This window comes from Notamacropus eugenii, chromosome 5 (assembly GCF_028372415.1).
Source record: "Notamacropus eugenii isolate mMacEug1 chromosome 5, mMacEug1.pri_v2, whole genome shotgun sequence".
NCBI classification, from domain to species: Eukaryota; Metazoa; Chordata; class Mammalia; order Diprotodontia; family Macropodidae; genus Notamacropus; species Notamacropus eugenii.
Genome location: NC_092876.1, coordinates 357,097,468 through 357,114,153, shown reverse-complemented (window position 1 = coordinate 357,114,153; position 16,686 = coordinate 357,097,468). Strand labels below are relative to the sequence as shown.

The following is a 16,686-nucleotide window of genomic DNA, read 5'->3' as shown; positions in this document are numbered from 1 at the left end:
ACAAAAAAAGAATGATAGCATCTGATCCTACTCTTAAGGACCTTCTAGTCAAATAAGATTGGAATGATTTTTGTGTGAAAGCATGAGCTTAAAATGCACTATAAAGTGAATTCTCCCTATCTCAGAGGAAAAGGAATACTTACTCATGCACATAGTTATACCAATACACCACTTATTAGATGTACCTCCTCAGGTGAAAAGCACCTAAGAATTTTCCTTTTCAAACAGTCTACTAATTCATAAGTACTACACTTGACATTCATTTAACAGTTGCTTACTACAGAATCTAAAGGGCATTGGCCTTCTAAAAACAACATAAACAATACCAGTAATAACGACTCCAGCAAGTCTAAACAATCAGTCTTCATAAGTTAGGTATGTAAAATAGCCACACAAATGGCTGCTGGAGCATTTGTTGGTGGGTAGGTGTTTGCTGGCCATTTTGTGTTGGCTGCAGGGATTATGGTAAAGGCATGCTAGTAGAATAGCTGTGTTCCTCCAGAAACTTTCTCTAAAGTGAATCATAGTTTTTCACTTTCAATATCAATAAGTATATGAGAAATTGCATATTATGTCAGATCCATTGTCTTTCTAACCTGGCATCCCTTCCTTTAAGCTACAGGGGACCTACTGCATAGAGACATGGCTATCTCTACTCTTTGACACTGAGCTCAGAGTTTTGGGATATATTCAAAATATAGTGTTTCTTAATGACGCCATGAAAAAGTGGTCCTTTCCAGAATCAGCTTTTCCACATATATCCTTGTTCCCATCCCCTCCTTTCTCTTCTGGCAGATTGCCGCCCCCCCCCCCCCCCAATCAGTCTTTCCCTACCTAGTGATTCGTGTCACTTCCTGAGTGTCCCCATATCCTTAAACTTTTACTTAACTATCATCCCATCAATATAATTTCCTATTTCTCTGCATTTTGAAAGTCAGAATTCCTAGAAACAGAATATCCTGTTTGCTTCCACTCTTCTCGTTTCTCTGTTCTTAGTAATCTGACTTCTAACCTCAACTTTCAAGTGAAACCATTCTCCAAAGTTACCACAAATTCTTAATTGCCAAGTCTCTCTCCCTCTCCCTCTCTCCCTCTCTCCCTCTCTCCCTCTCTCCCTCTCTCCCTCTCTCCCTCTCTCTCTCTCTCTCTCTCTCTCTCTCTCTCTCTCTCTCTCCCTCCCTCCCTCCCTCTCTCCCTCCCTCCCTCCCACCCTTTCTCTCCCTCCCTCTCTCTCATCAGTCATCCTTCCTGACTCCTTTGTCGCATTTGAGATTTTAACTATTCCTCCTGCAGACTCTTCCTTTTTGTGATACTGCTAACTGTAATATTACCTTGTAATGTTTCTTCTCAGGGTCTTTAGTGGGTTGTGTACCTCCATCCATTGTAGTTGTTCCTTAAAACTCTGTCCTGGACCCCATTCTCTTCTCTCTGTGCTCTGTCGGTGACTCCGTCAGCTCTCACGGGTTTAGTCATATCTCTGCAAATATATTCCAGAGCCACAAAATAGTAATAATAATGATGATGGTAACCTTTACTTTGAACTTCAAGGTTTGTAGAGAATTTTACATAGGTTATCTCCTTTGATTGTCCCAACAGCTTTAAGCACTTTATTATCCCTATTTTACTGAGAGACTCAGAAGTTAAGTTACTTGCTCAGGGTCAGCCAGCTAGTACATGTCTGAGGGAAAATTGAAGCTTGTCTTCTTGACTCCAAGCCCAATAGTTTCATATACCCAACTTTAGTGTCTCTCCTGAGCTTTGTTCAGTCCTGCGTCACCAACTGCCTATTGGACATTTCAGATTGAATGTCTGAGAGATGTCTCAAATTCAATCTGTTCATGATAGAATACCTTATCTTTTCCCTAAACCCATCACTCTTTGTTTTTCTTCACCTCACTTAGGTTATCATAAGTCTTGTTGATTTTAATTCCATATTAGACAAGTGCTGGCAGTGGAGGTTTGGAGGCAAGATCTGAATTCTAGTCCATCCCTAGATGTGTGACCTTAGGCAAGTCCCTTGCTAATCTCTAAGGTCCCTTCCCAGTCTAAATCTATGATCTTCTTATCTGTTGCCCCAGTCCCCCTTCTCTTTACTCCCAGGACCACTACTCTAATTCAGGCCCTCACCACATTTCCCCTGAACTATTACAGTAGCTCCTAACTTGTCTCTTTGCATCCTCTCTTCCACAGAACTAGCAAAATGATTTTCTGAAAGTATAGATCTAACCATTTTATTCCCCTACTCAGTAGACTCTAGTGGTTCCTTACTACTTCTAATATAGAACAGAAATTCCTGTTTGGCATTTACATCACCTTTATAACCTGACTCCTTAATCATCCTCCTGTCCTTATTATACATTACTTTCAATGCATAGCCTTAGTAACTTGGCTCATTGCCCTGCCAGTCTTGTTATACATTAATTCCTTTCCCATACTCTACAGAAACCTCACTAGTTGTAGTCTTCTTCCCACATGACCTCCCCATCTCCATTTCCATACCTTTGTACATAGAGTTTCCCCTGTGCCTAGAATGCATTTCTTCTTCCTTTGTGTCTCTTAGAAATCCTTGTTTCCTTCAAAGACAATTCAAGCTCTACCTTCTCTGTGAGACCGCAATGCCTGAGCTATTAAAAGCCTCTTCCCCCAAATTACCTCGTATTTTGTACATATCATATATGTAATACATATATACACATACAAACACACATACATATATATGTATATATACATAGACATTTACAGTAGAACCTCAGTTTACGAATTTAATTCATTCTGAGATTTCTGTCATGTACTTTGTTCATATTGCAAAGTGAGTTTTCCCATAGGAAATAATGTAAAGTTGGATGATCGGTACTACATCCCCAAAAATATCTATATGAAAATAATTATTTATAATTTTAAGTAAGTTTTTTGTCCCCAATGCACCTGAAATAAAATAGCAATCATTATTACACAATATAAACTGAAAATAAAATAAATTAACCAGTACTTTACCTTTGAGAAGAGTCATGGCTGGCATGAGGGAGGCGAGAGGGAGGGGGAGAAGAAAGGTTATTGCTTGGAAAGAGAATCTTCTATGAGAACATCGGGGATTTCAAGTCAGGAATGTTCTCTCTTCTGCTACTTTCACTAAAAGTAAGACTAACACTACTGCCTTCATTTTTTTTTTTTTTTAAGAATCACTTTCAGGTTTTGACTCCCTGATTTATTTTTATGTTCGCTTCTGACTAGGAATCTAACAACACTTGTTTTTGGCTTTTTTAAATTATTTTCAGTTTTCAACAATCACTTCCATAAGTTTTAAATTTTCTCTCCCTCCTTCCTGGGACCACATGTAATCTTATATAGGTTAAAAAAAAAAAAAAAACAAAACCATTGCCATAATTGAGCATCATCCCTTCATGAGCCATTCAAATCCAAACATGGTGTTCATCGTGCGAATTTTTGTTCATCCTGCAAGACAAATTGTTTCATCTCTGTCTTCAGAATCTCCAGCACCCAGCACAAGGCCTGGTACAGAATAGATACTTAATAAATGATTATTGATTAACTGATTTGATCACCAATTCACCTATTGAATTTCCCAGCTTATGTGATCTTTTTGTGGAGTGAGTTTCAAACCTACTGAACTCAGCAGAGCTTCTTTTCATTTGTTCTAAGCCTAGATACAAATTATAAATGCTATGGATGAGTTCACTTCCCTTGGCAGTGTACTTTCCAGAGATGTGCACATAGATGATGAGGTTGATGCATGTATCACTAGAGCTAGCTCAGTTTTTTGGAAGCTCTGAAAGAAAGTGTGGAATAGAAGAACGGCTACAGAACCTTGGTGCTGACCTCATTGTTCTAAGCTTACGAAACCTGCACAGTGCACCAGCACGATGCCAAAAAATTGAACCCCTTCCATTTGAATTGTTTTAGGGAAATTCTGAAGATCACCTGGCAAGATAAGGTACTAGACTGAGGTCCTCTTTTGAGCTGAACTGCCAGGCGTTCAAACTCTCCTGCAGAGGTGCAATTCCAATGAGCTGGCCATGTTGTTTGAATGCCAAATGTATGTTTACTAAAGACTATGGAGAACTCACGCAAGGCAAGCGCACACACAGAGGTTAGAAGAAGCAGTACAAGGAAAGTCTCATGGTCTCCAAAGAGCTTTGGAATTGATTGAGAGACATGGGAGACACTGGCACAGGATTGCCCAGCTGTGCTCTGTGAACAAAGCAGAATCTCAATACTACAAAGGAAATATGAGCAGCACAAATCCAGAGACATCGCCATCCCAAATGTTCCAAAGGACCATTTGTGCCCAATCTGTAGTGGAGCATTTTGAGCTCTGTTGAACTAATAACCACAGAACAACGCCCTGTACATTGACCCTGACATCGTGATTTCATTGGTCCTCATTGAATAGGAAGAACAGACAATAATAGCTCCAGCACTCCCTCTTCCCTTTCCCTCACTTTGAGTATTCCTAGATTTGGTGAATAAGTCCATGTTTGCTCTGCAAGATGTTTTATAATTTGGTTGAAAAGTTCCTTCAGCCATTTGTATATCTGGAGCATGTTACCCCAGACAAAATTCACCCTTTTGGTGATTCAGTTTCTAGAAGTGATGATCCTCGGAGTCTGCTAGGTAACAAAAGACTTCTGGTAGCCACAATATTCAGGATCAAACTGCAGAGTTCCTGCTGTTGGTGGCTTTCCAAAGACTACCAACTGTAATGGTCCTCAAGCTGGAGTGGGGAGGAGGGAATCTTTTCTCCTCCACACTAGGGAGGAGAAGATGTGAAGGGGTTAATTACTAGAGTAAATACAGTGATGAGTTTAAAGGGTAATGATACTCAACAATTGATAGTTGTCACCTACAATTGAGCCTTGGGGCAGAAATCTTAACTGTGAGCCAGAGAAAGGGACACCATTATCTGGGGCAATTTGTGATGGCCTTACTCAAATAACTCCCAAACAAGTTAATTAATATTATCTTTCAACAGGAAGTAGTCCATTTATTTAATAAAATATAATGAGTAGTGAAATCAAATGACTATTCATTAATCAAACTAAATGACAACATTCATATTCCCTTTGTCTCACATTCAAGATGTAATAGGCAAAGAACAAGTGTCTTCAATTTTTAAACAACTGTCTTAACTAAATAAGAGGTGAAAATAAATTAGGAAAAAAATAAGGTAGTTGAAATGATTGCTCTAAGAATATGTCTAAAATGCTTGTTAAATTGAAAGAGATACTCTTTTTTCTCCTCTAGGCATTATTTTTAACAAAGGATTATATTATTAGAAAAGACTTTTACCAGTTTTTCTTAGACCTCTAAACGAGGCAATATTACTCAATAGGAAAAGCATTAGATTGGAAGTCAGAAAAACTGGGTTTAGGTCTTGGCCTTGATATTTACAAGCTGTGTGACCTTGGATAAGTCACTTAATCCAGGTAAGCCTAACATTTTTTGTAGGTAAAAAGAGAATAATTACATTTCTCAGAGTGATTGTGAAGATCAAAGGAGATAATGTATGTAAAAGAGCTTTGTAAATGCTGTTATATAAGTGTGAGTTAATATGAAGATCATAATTAAAAGCCTTTTTAAAGGTGTGGGTGTTGTTTCCTTTTTTAAAACATTAAGTCAGTTTAATCTTAGAAGTAGTGATAGGTCTAGATCTATTTTTGATATTTGTGGCTGGTATTTTAATAGCATAGTCTATACCTCTGTGCTTATAGATCCTCACAGTGGCATCACTGGAAGCCATCTTAGACACTATGTGGTCTAAATGCACTTTACAAATGCAAAAACAAGGATCCAAAGAGCCTGAAAATACTTGCCTAAGCTAATAAATCTTTCTGTTTAGTAATTTCATTTGTGTCTGACTCTGTGACCCTGTTTGAGGTTTTCTTAGCAAGGACACTGGACTTATTTGCCATTTCCTTCTCCAGCTTGTTTTCCAGATGAGGAAACTGAAGCAACAAAGGTAAAGTGACTTGCCCAGGATCACATAGGTAGTAAGTATCTGAGGTCAGATTTGAATTCAGGAAGATGACTCTCTTCCTGACTCCAAGCTATGCTCTCTATCCACTGTACCACCTTGCTACTCAAGCTAATAAACATCATCTGGTACTGGATCCCAGGACTCCTGGCTCCAAGTTTAGCTTTTGGGGAATGCATGCATTCATGACTCAACAAGAGAAGAGGGGTCCCTATTTCCCATGTACTCCTCTGGCACTTGTCTTCTTTTAACCCATTAAGTATATTCTTCAAACTGGACATAATTATGAAGGAGATGAAGTCTGGCCTTAGTTTACCCATTCTAGATCCCTCTGGTGATTGTCTACTGCTTTCCTTCCTCAGGTACCTAATTCCTATTCCTCTCCACTGAAAACTTTCTGGTCCTCCCAGCTCACCAGAAAGGATCCAAATAACATTTATATGGACACAACAGATAGCACCTTTAAGTATGACACCTTCCCAGGGGATTGTTTGCATTTTAGGAGGACAGCAAAAGGAATAAAATTCTAACTATTCCATTTTGGCCATCACTGAATGGGTTGGGGGTGGGGAGAAATAGGCCTTTCTTGGAACTCACTTCCAACTCACTTGGAACTCAAACTATATAGACCATTGCAACTCTGCTCCTACAGTAAACCAACCCTGCACTTAAATATTCTGTTGTCATTTATCTAGCCAAGCTAAAAGGAACTATAGTTAATTATGAACTTAATATTAGATCCTGACCCTCAGCATTCAACACTTTTCATTTGATGCTGTCTTTGGAGTCATAACCTGAACATACAAAATCTTCCATGTAAGCTTGCGAGTTTTACCAAGGTGTGTTACTAAGTGTTACTCCACCTCCATTTGGATTCTGAGTCAGCTAGAGGTTGACTCCCATAGAACTTGCAAAAAGGCTCTGGGATAGGTCTCAGAACTTTTGGCTTCACTGCCAGGGTGAGGATTGAGTCTAGGGTCCCAAAGACCCCTTCTAAATTGTTTTGAACTCTCCAAGAGCAGAGTAGATCTCTGGAGTCTTTGTTCTGGTGCTTTGCTAATTTGTTCCCCAAGGGTATAGAATGGAAAGAAGAAAGTTTGAAGAGGTGGAGAAGTAATTTGTGTACAGCTGCCATGGAGTCCAGTACTAAAGAAGCGCTTAATAGACTAACAAAGACTTCTGGGTTTGTGTAAAGTTTCACTGGTTTGGACTGGAGTATGAAAATGTGACCTCAGTTGCCTTCAGTCTAATCGGTAATCTATAATCCTGTGTTGATTCTAGAAAGAGATTCAGTCTTTTTCAGAGAAGGAAAAAAATGATGAGTAAAATGAAGCCTAACTGTGGTATTGTGTGGCAATGCTAATGGTTGCTAGAGTGGTTCTGAACTGACAATATATATGCAGGAAGTAAAGATGGGGATGGGTGCAACCTAATTAACATCTTTTCATCACCTCCTGTATACAAGGCCCTGTATACAAAGACCAAAGGGGGAGGAGGGGAAAGGAAACAACTTTTACAGTTTATGTTCTGAAGTTTGTATATATGTGTTGGGGTTGGGAAGGGAGTGAGGAAAGATTGGGAAAGGCCATCCTTGAGGTAGGCCTGCAAGAAGATCAACTCAGGTAAGAAAGAAGTGCATTCCAGGCATCAAAGACAGTGAGTGCGAAGGCAGACTTGAGAGATGGAATACTGAGGTTAGGGCAGTTTGGCTGCAAAGCGTTCAAGAAGCTGGTCAATAAGCATTTATTAAGTGTTTACTATATGCCAAGTACTGTTGTAAACAGTGGTGATACAAAGAAAGCCTAATGCCTTCCTCCTCCCTGCCTTCCAACATGTATGCCATGATGATGATTAAAGTAAGTCAGAGAAGAGAGACAGGAGCAAAATTGTGGATGTCTTTGAGGACAAACTAAAGATTTTGTGTATTAGATGAGTGGTGTTATGAAGCAACTGAAGGCTTTTGAGCAGGGGAGAAACATGGGCAGCTGTATACCTTAGTAAAATTATTTTTACAGCTCAGAAGACAATGGATTGGAGAGAGGAGAGAGATACTGAAAGTAGGGACGTAAGCTAAGATGCTATTATAAATAGCCCTCGAGAGGTGATGGATGAATGAAATAACATTTATTAAAGCTTAGATGTATGGAACACCCACCAAACTTAACCAGCATGTTCATGCCTTCTTCCCCAAACCCCGCTTCAACTCCCTTTTTTTTCAATTTATTGATTTAATTTTACTTTTCAGCATTCACTTCGATAAATTTTAAATTTTCTCTCCTTCCTTCTCCCTTCCCTAGCTAGAAGGCTTGCAACTTGATATGTGCTCTATGCATACATTCCTATTAAACACATTTTCACATTAGTCATGTTGCACAGAAGAATTATGAATGGGGAAAACGATGAGAAAGAAAAAATACAAAATGAAACAAAAAATTAGTCTGCTTCACTCTGCATTCTGATTCCATAGTTCTTTCTCTGGATATGGATGGCATTTTCCATCATGAATCCTGTTTTAGGCCCTTGTATTGCTGAGAAGTCTGTCAAAATCAGTTATCGCATAGTGTGGCTGTTACTGTGTACAATGTTCTCCTGGTTCTGCCCCCCTCACTTGGCATCACTTCAGTCTTTCCAGGTTTTTCTGAACTCTGCCTGTTTGTCATTTCTTATAGCACAATAGTATTCCATTACACTTACAACTTGATCAGTCTACCCAATTGATGGACATTTCCGCAATTTCAAATTCTTGGCCACCACAAAAAGAGCTGCTATAAATATTTTTGTACATGTGAGTCCTTTTTTCATTTTTGTGATCTGTTTGGGATACAGCCCTAGAAGCCATATTGCTGGGTGAAAGGAATAGGAGGATTAGGGGAGAAGATAAGGTAACAAGGATAGGGTAAAAACATTTTTGTAGCCCTTTGGGCATAGTTCCAAATTGCTTTCCAGAATGGTTGAATCAGCTTATAGCTCCACAAACAATGAATTAGTGTTCTGATTTTCCCACATCTTCAACATTTTTCATTTTCCTTCAACTTCCTTTTTTTTTTTATTTCACTTTTAACATTCATTTTCACAGAATTTTTAGGCTCCAAATTTTCTCCCCCCTTGTCCCTTCCCCCCACCCCAAAGCACCGAGCATTCTAATTGCCCCCATCTCCACTCCACTCTCTTCTCCATCACTCCTCTCTGCCCTTGTCTCCATCCTTTCCTGTGTCCTGTTGGGCCAAATAACTTTCTATACCCCTTTACCTGTATTTCTTATTTCCTCGCGGCAAGAACAGTACTTGACAGTTATTCCTAAAACTTTGAGTTGCAACTTCTTTTCCTCCCTCCATCCCCTCCCCCTCCCTTTGGAAGGCAAGCAATTCAATATCGGCCAAATCTGTGTAATTTTGCAAATGACTTCCATAATACTCATGTTATATAAGACTAACTATATTTCCCTCCATCCTATCTTGCTTCCAATTACTTCTGTTCTCTCTTTTGATCCTGTCCCTCCCTGTGAGTGTCGACCTCCAATTGTACCCTCCTCCCCATGCCCTCCATTCCATCGTCCCCCCCCACCCTGTTTATCCCCTTGTCCCCCACCTTCCTGTATTGTAAGATAGGTTTTCATACCAAAATGAGTGTGCATTTTATTCCTTCCTTTAGTGGAATGTGATGAGAGTAAGCTTCATGTTTTTCTCTCACCTCCCCTCTTTTTCCCCAAACGAAAAAAAAAATCTTTTGCTTGCCTCTTTTATGAGAGATAATTTGCCCCATTCCATTTCTCCCTTTCTCCTCCCATATATTTCTCTCTCACTGCTTGATTTCATTTTTTTTTAAGATATGATCCCATCCTATTCAATTCACTCTGTGCACTCTGTCTCTATGAGTGTGTGCGTGTGCATGTGTGTGTGTGCAATCCCACCAAGTACCCAGATACTGAATAGTTTCAAGAGTTACTAATATTGTCTTTCCATGTAGGGATGTAAACAGTTCAACTTTTAGAAGTCCCTTATGACTTCTCTTTGTTGTTTACCTTTTCATGCTTCTCTTCGTTCTTATGTTTGAAAGTCAAATTTTCTTTTCAGCTCTGGTCTTTTCATCAAGAATGCTTGAAAGTCCTCTATTTCATTGAAAGACCATTTTTTCCCCTGAAGTATTATACTCAGTTTTGCTGGGTAGGTGATTCTTGGTTTTAGTGCTAGTTCCTTTGACTTCTGGAATATCCTATTCCATGCCCTTCGATCCCTTAATGTAGAAGCTGCTAGATCTTGTGTTATCCTGATTGTATTTCCACAATTCTTGAATTGTTTCTTTCTAGCTGCTTGCAATATTTTCTCCTTCACCTGGGAATTCTGGAATTTGGCCACAATATTCCTGGGAGTTTCTCTTTTTGGATCTTTTTTAGGTGGTGATTGGTGGATTCTTTCAATATTTATTTTGCCTTCTGGTTCTAGAATATCAGGGCAGTTTTCCTTGATAATTTCATGAAAGATGATGTCTAGGCTCTTTTTTTGATCATGGCTTTCAGGTAGTCCCATAATTTTTAAATTGTCTCTCCTGGATCTATTTTCCAGGTCAGTTGTTTTTCCAATGAGATATTTCACACTATCTTCCATTTTTTCATTCTTTTGGTTTTGTTTTGTGATTTCTTGGTTTCTCATAAAGTCATTAGCCTCCATCTGTTCTATTCTGATTTTGAAAGAACTATTTTCTTCAGTGAGCTTTTGAATCTCCTTTTCCATTTGGCTAATTCTGCTTTTGAAAGCATTCTTCTCCTCATTGGCTTCTTGAACCTCCTTTGCCAATTGAGTTAGCCTATTTTTCAGGGTGTTATTTTCTTCAGCATTTTTTTGGGTCTCCTTTAGCAGGGTGCTGATTTGTTGTTCATACTTTGTTTGCAAGTCTTTTATTACTCTTCCCAGTTTTTCCTCCACCTCTCTATCATGATTTTGAAAATTGTTTGGGCTCTTTAAGACCTTTTCCCAGAACTGATCCCATTGAGTGGGCTGGGATGTAGAAGCACTGACTTCTGTGTCTTCCCCTGATGGTGAGCACCGATCTTCCTCATCAGAAGGGAGGGGAGGAGAAACCTGCTCAGCAAGAAAGTAACCCTCAATAGTCTTGGTTTTTTTCCCTTTTCTGGGCATTTTCCCAGCCAGTGACTTGAGCTCTGAATATTCTCCTCACACCCACCTCGCCTCCTGATCCTCCCAGCCCGCGCTTGGGGTCTGAGAATCAAATGCTGCTTCCCAGCCTCAGTGCTTTGGGTGGGGGCAGGGCTGCTATTCAGTGTGAGATTAAGTTCAGCTGCCCGGGTGGGGGCAGGGCCGCCTCACGGGCTCAGTTCCCTCAGGGGGTTTATGCAGAGACCTTCAACAATGGATCTGAGCTCCTGCCTGCTTGGGAAGCCCTGGTCTGCTCCCGCCTCCACTGTTGCCTCCTGAGGGGGCCTGAGTATGGGAGCACCCCACTCCCCTCTCGACCCACCAAAGAGACCTTCTTACCGACCCCTGTGACCTGTGGGTGGAGGGACCCGCGCGGCTGCTGGAGATCCCGTCCCTGAAGTCAGCTCAGATCTGTTCCTCTTGTTGCCGGGGCGGTGCAGGGCTGGGCTGGGCTCCGCATCTGCAGCGCGACAGACCTTTTGCAAGAGGTTTGCAGGTCCCTCTGGAACAGAAATCTTATCCGCTCCACTATTATGTGGCTTCTCCTGCTCCCGAATTTATTGGCGGCTCTTTACTATGGATATTTCATGGGCTGTGGGTTCGGAGCTAGCGTATTTGTGTGTTCCTACTCCGCCATCTTGGCTCCACCCCCTCAACTTCCTTTTTAAAAAAATATTTTTAATTTATGGAATTAAGCAGTCATTTCCTTAACATGGTAATAATAATAAAAAGACAATTGCACCTGAAATTGCAGATCCTTATGTACAACTTGCTGTTCCTTTTAAATATATAATAAAGTTACTGTGTAAATTTTTTTCTTCCTTCTCCCCCCCCAACCTAGAGGTAGCTACCATTAGATACAAATAGTGATGTGTGTATGTATATACATATATATGTAAAAGTGTTCTATACATAGTTATGTTTATCAGTTCTTTCTCTGGATGCAGCATCTTCTTTCATTGGTTCTTTATAGTTAATTTGGGTATTTCTAATAGTCACAATGACTTATTTGTTCAAAGTTGTTCTTAAAATACTACTGTTACTGTATGTAGTGTACTTGTTCTGCTCATTTCGCTCTTCATTATTTTGTGAAAGTCTTTCTAAGATCATTGAGCTCATCATTTCTGCAGAGCATTGTTCCATCATGATCATACACAGCAACTTGTTCAGCCATTTTGATGAGGATCCCTGCAATTTGCCGTTCTTTGCCCCACAAAGGAAACTGTTGTAAACATTTTAGAACAGATAGGTTCTTTTCCTTTTTCCCTAATCATCTTTGGAAATGAACCTTTGCTGGGTCAAGTTAATAATTCTGGGTATAATTCCAGATTGCTCTCCAAAATGATTGGATCAGTTCAAAGTCCCCCATTATTATAGTACTCCTATATATCTCCACCTGTCATTCATTTAGCTTTTCTTTTAAACATTTAGATGCTATAATATGTAGTGCATATAGGTCAGTATTGATACTGCTTCATTGTCTATGGTAGAGCCAAAGAAATACAAGGAAAACATTAAAGACTAGTTTTTAGGTGCTCATTAAGGTCAAACTATTTGCTTATTATATATGAAAAAGTTATCAATATTCCTAAAACTCATCATTACAGAGCTAGTTTGAAAAAAAAAAGATTGAGACTGAATTGTGTGTGATGGAGTGATTCTAACAAAACTGGGTAGGAAAAGGTAAAAAGGAGCAATTATAAAAATGTGGCGTGAAAGTGAAGAGCTGATAATGTTGGAACTTTTACTCTTATCTGGGTTGATGAGGAAACAATATGTACATCTGGAAATGTGTAGAAGTCCTTTGAACTTGTAGAGAGGTGAGAAACCTTGGGAGACAAGGTGGGAGAGGGACTTTTAGAAGAGCATGTAAATTAAAATTTGGGATGATGGGGGAGAAGGTAAAGGAGAGACTTTTAGAAGGGTTGGTAAAATAAGGAATAGGTGGATAAGCGGAGAAGATAAGGTTAACAAGGATAGGATAAAACGAGAGGCTGAGAAAGACAAAACAGTAAATAAAAATAAAATGGATGGAAATTCACAAATATTAATTATAACTTTGAATGTGAACAGGATGAACTCACCTACAAAATTTAAGTGGATAGCAGAATCAATTAAAAATCAACTCCCTTTGTAGACTATAAGCTTCTTAAAGACAAAAATTGCCTTTTTGCTTATATTTTTATGTCTAGTAGCACGGTACTCGACACACAGCACTTAAAAATACTTGTTGACTTAATTAAATGTTGGAGATGCAAAATAAAAGCTAGGCAGACCTGCGCTCAGAGCTCACATTTTGAGAAACAGAGAGAGAAGAGAGGAAAGATAAGAGTGTTTCAGCTACAAGTCAGATAGAAAAGCCCATGACAGCAGAATCATAGCATCAGCAAAGCTTATGGTAATGAGTCTTCTTAATGGTATTTCCACTGATAATACCATGTCTATTTCTGATGTTGAACCATTTGACAGGGCCAGAATATTACTTTTCTGGGTCTTTAGTAATTATGAGTGCTGAGAAGGCAGGGGCTGCAGTACTTAACGAATTATTTTCCAGTTGACATCTGTATCAGGGTTGGTTCCCAGAGCAATGACTTCGGGATAGGTCTGGAAGCAGCAATACTGGTTTGCTGATATTGGGCTCTTGGATTCAGGTTACTGTGTTGTTTTTATCATGATTTGAAGGGGGAGTATGGCAGTGATTTTGCATGCCTGCATATGCCATGTCATGTATATTCTTCAGGGTGCCCTGTGGCTTCAGTTAACTTTGTTCGTCCGCTCCTTGGTGGGAGTTGCTTAGCAGTAGTGGTGATGGCTATTTCCATAGTGATGGCTATAGGGAAATACAAGGATATAAATATAAATGTAGGAAAGTGCTAGAAATGCTAGAAGCTAAGCTAATGATCTGGGGCAGAGGTGGGGAACCTGTGATATCAAGGTCTTCTAGGTCCTTGGGTGCAGCCATTGAATTGAGTCCAAGTTTTACAGAGCAAATTCTTTTATTAAGGGAATTTCTTCTACGAAGTTTAGATTCAGTCAGAGGGCCACCCTTGAGGACCTAGAGAACCACATGTGACCTCACGGCCACAGATTCCCCACCCTAGTAGGGAGTGGCACTGGAGATAGCAGCATAAATATGTGATATGTAGAGATAGAGTTTATAAAATTTGGCAAATGATCAGATGGGAGTTGAAGGAGAAGGAAGACTATTAAAATCTCAATGACTTGAAATAGTGAAGTTGGGTGATGATGTCAGGTTCTGTTCTGGCCGTGCTGGATTATCCATACTGAAGGGATATCTAGGTAGAGATGTCCAGCAAATAATTGGCAACGTGACACTGGAGCACAGGATGGAGATATATACACACACACACACACACACACACACACACACGTATATATATATATGCATACATGGATGTACGCATATACATATATAGATATACATGTGTGCATGAATTACACATATATTACATGCATACATGTGTATATGTGCATGCATATGTTTGTGTTTGTACCGCAAATATAGGTTACTTTCAATTTAACATTTTTTTCTAGCATAAGACCTCGCAGCTCATTTAGTGGTTACCACTCTTTATTGAATTCTGCTCAGTGGGGAACTTGGAGAAACAACATAAGCGAAGGGAGCCTAGCCATCAGAAGTACAGAGAAGAGAATTTCTGGATGATCTGGCTGGTCACTCTTGAAGAAGTCAGCTAGGCTGGCCTGAAGGAAGCATTGCATGGGTTTCTGAGGAGTCTCTTTATACTAGGCATATGAGTGAGGGTTGCAGGCCCAGATGAAGATTAGATGATTGGTTGGTTGTTGTCCTTCATTCTCGAAGAGGACCAAAATGACATTACCATGCTAGAGTCAGGTTTCAGTGTGTCCAGCTGTGACTGATTACACCAGTACAAGCTCAAAATGTTCTACTGCAGGTCGGGCACATGAGCATTTGAGGTGGTTTTTCTAAATTTGTGCATCTTGCATTTTGTGTTTTATTTTTTGAGCTATTTCAGTTCTACTTTGTTTGTAGAGAACAGCACCTTCTCTGATGTGGGCACACCATGCTGAGCAGTCCTGTGCCAGGGTCTCCCATATCACACAATTAGATGAAAACTAAGGAAGCCCAGGAGCAGTGGTGGTGAGAACTTTTCACCTAGTCATGGCTTGGATAGAACTAGAGTAAAGGTCTTTGGTTTCCCACTTCTAAGGGCAGATTTAAGGCTGCTGGGACCATTCTCTAGGGGTTTCTTCTCTCTTTGTCTCAAGGCAACACACAAATATACATGGGAGTCTCTTGCATAAAGGTAACAGAATCCTTGTGAGAAAAAGAGTGTAGAGGAAAAAGAGGGCCCAGGACACTGCTTTGGGAAGTACAAAGATGAAAGGAGCATAGTGTAGTAGGAAAAGCATTGAATTTGAAGTTAGAGGACCTGAATTCAAATCCCAGACCTGCTACTTACTGCCTAACGGAATCTGGGCAAGTTATTTAAATTCTTTGTACCTCAAATTTGGGTTCCAAATTTTCTCCCTCCTTCCTTCACTTCCCCTGTGCCAAAGATGGTGAGCAATTTAATGTAGGTTATATATGTGCAACCATGTAAAATATGTTTCCATATTCATGTTGTGAAAGAAGAAACAGACCAAACAAAAGCATGAAAAAAAAAATAAAGTGAGAACAGTATGCTTCTATCTGCATTCAGAGTCCTTCAGTTCTTTCTCTGGAAATGGATGGCAGTTTTCCTCCTGAGACCTTTGAAATTGTCTTGGCTCATTATATTGCTGGGAATACCCAAGTCATTCACAGTTGATCATTGTACAATGTTGCTGTTACTATGTACAATGTTCTTCTCCTGGTTCTGCTCACTTTACGACAGTTCATGTAAGTCTTTCCAGGTTTTTCTGAGAGCATCCTGCTCATCATTTCTTATAACACAATAGCATTCCATTCCATTCCCCAACTTACAAGCATCTTCTCACTTCCTAATTCTTCACCACCACAAAAAGGGCTGCTCTAAATATTTTTGTATAAGAGGGTCCTTTTTGCTTTCTTTTTCTTTTATCTCCAGTAGTGTTATTACTGGATCAAAAATTATACACAGTTTGATTGCTCCTTGGGTAGTGGCAGATTTTGTAATACAAAGTATTTTGTAATGCTCCTAAAGCACAGTCTGCTCTCTAAAAGTCTGCAGTCTAGTAGCTAGAACATGACAAATGTGTGGCTGAGATCAAGTGAGATAGTGAATATAAAACATTTTGTAAGGCTAAAAGTACTATACAAACATCAGTTTTTAATATCATTATCAGAGATTTCAGAGGAGGGAGAGATCATATCTGCATAGGGAGTTCAGGGAATACTTCAGGAAGGAGATAGCTTTTGAGATAACTCATATTTATATAATGTTTTAAAGCTTTTGAAGATATGTATGTATAAGCATATTTACCTTTTTAAGCATACACACACATATATATATATATATATAGTGTGTATGTATCAACATACACACTCTGTGAGCTGTTAAAGTACTGTTATGATTTTCA

General features: G+C 39.5%; 1 protein-coding gene across 3 annotated transcripts in view; it reads left to right on the top strand.

Annotated features, from left to right (window-relative positions):
- Positions 1-16,686, top strand: part of NECTIN3 (nectin cell adhesion molecule 3) — a 300,234-nt gene that overhangs the window by 201,422 nt on the left and 82,126 nt on the right. The window contains exon 8 of one of the 3 annotated variants that reach the window (XM_072614046.1): positions 5,943-5,996. The exons of 1 other annotated variant lie outside the window; for it this stretch is intronic. In XM_072614046.1, the coding sequence (XP_072470147.1) occupies positions 5,943-5,981 (39 nt within the window). In that variant the 3' untranslated portion in view covers positions 5,982-5,996. Of the gene's footprint in view, positions 1-3,921; positions 5,903-5,942; positions 5,997-16,686 lie in introns of those variants that run through there. One more of the 3 variants, XM_072614047.1, reaches the window with a different exon arrangement.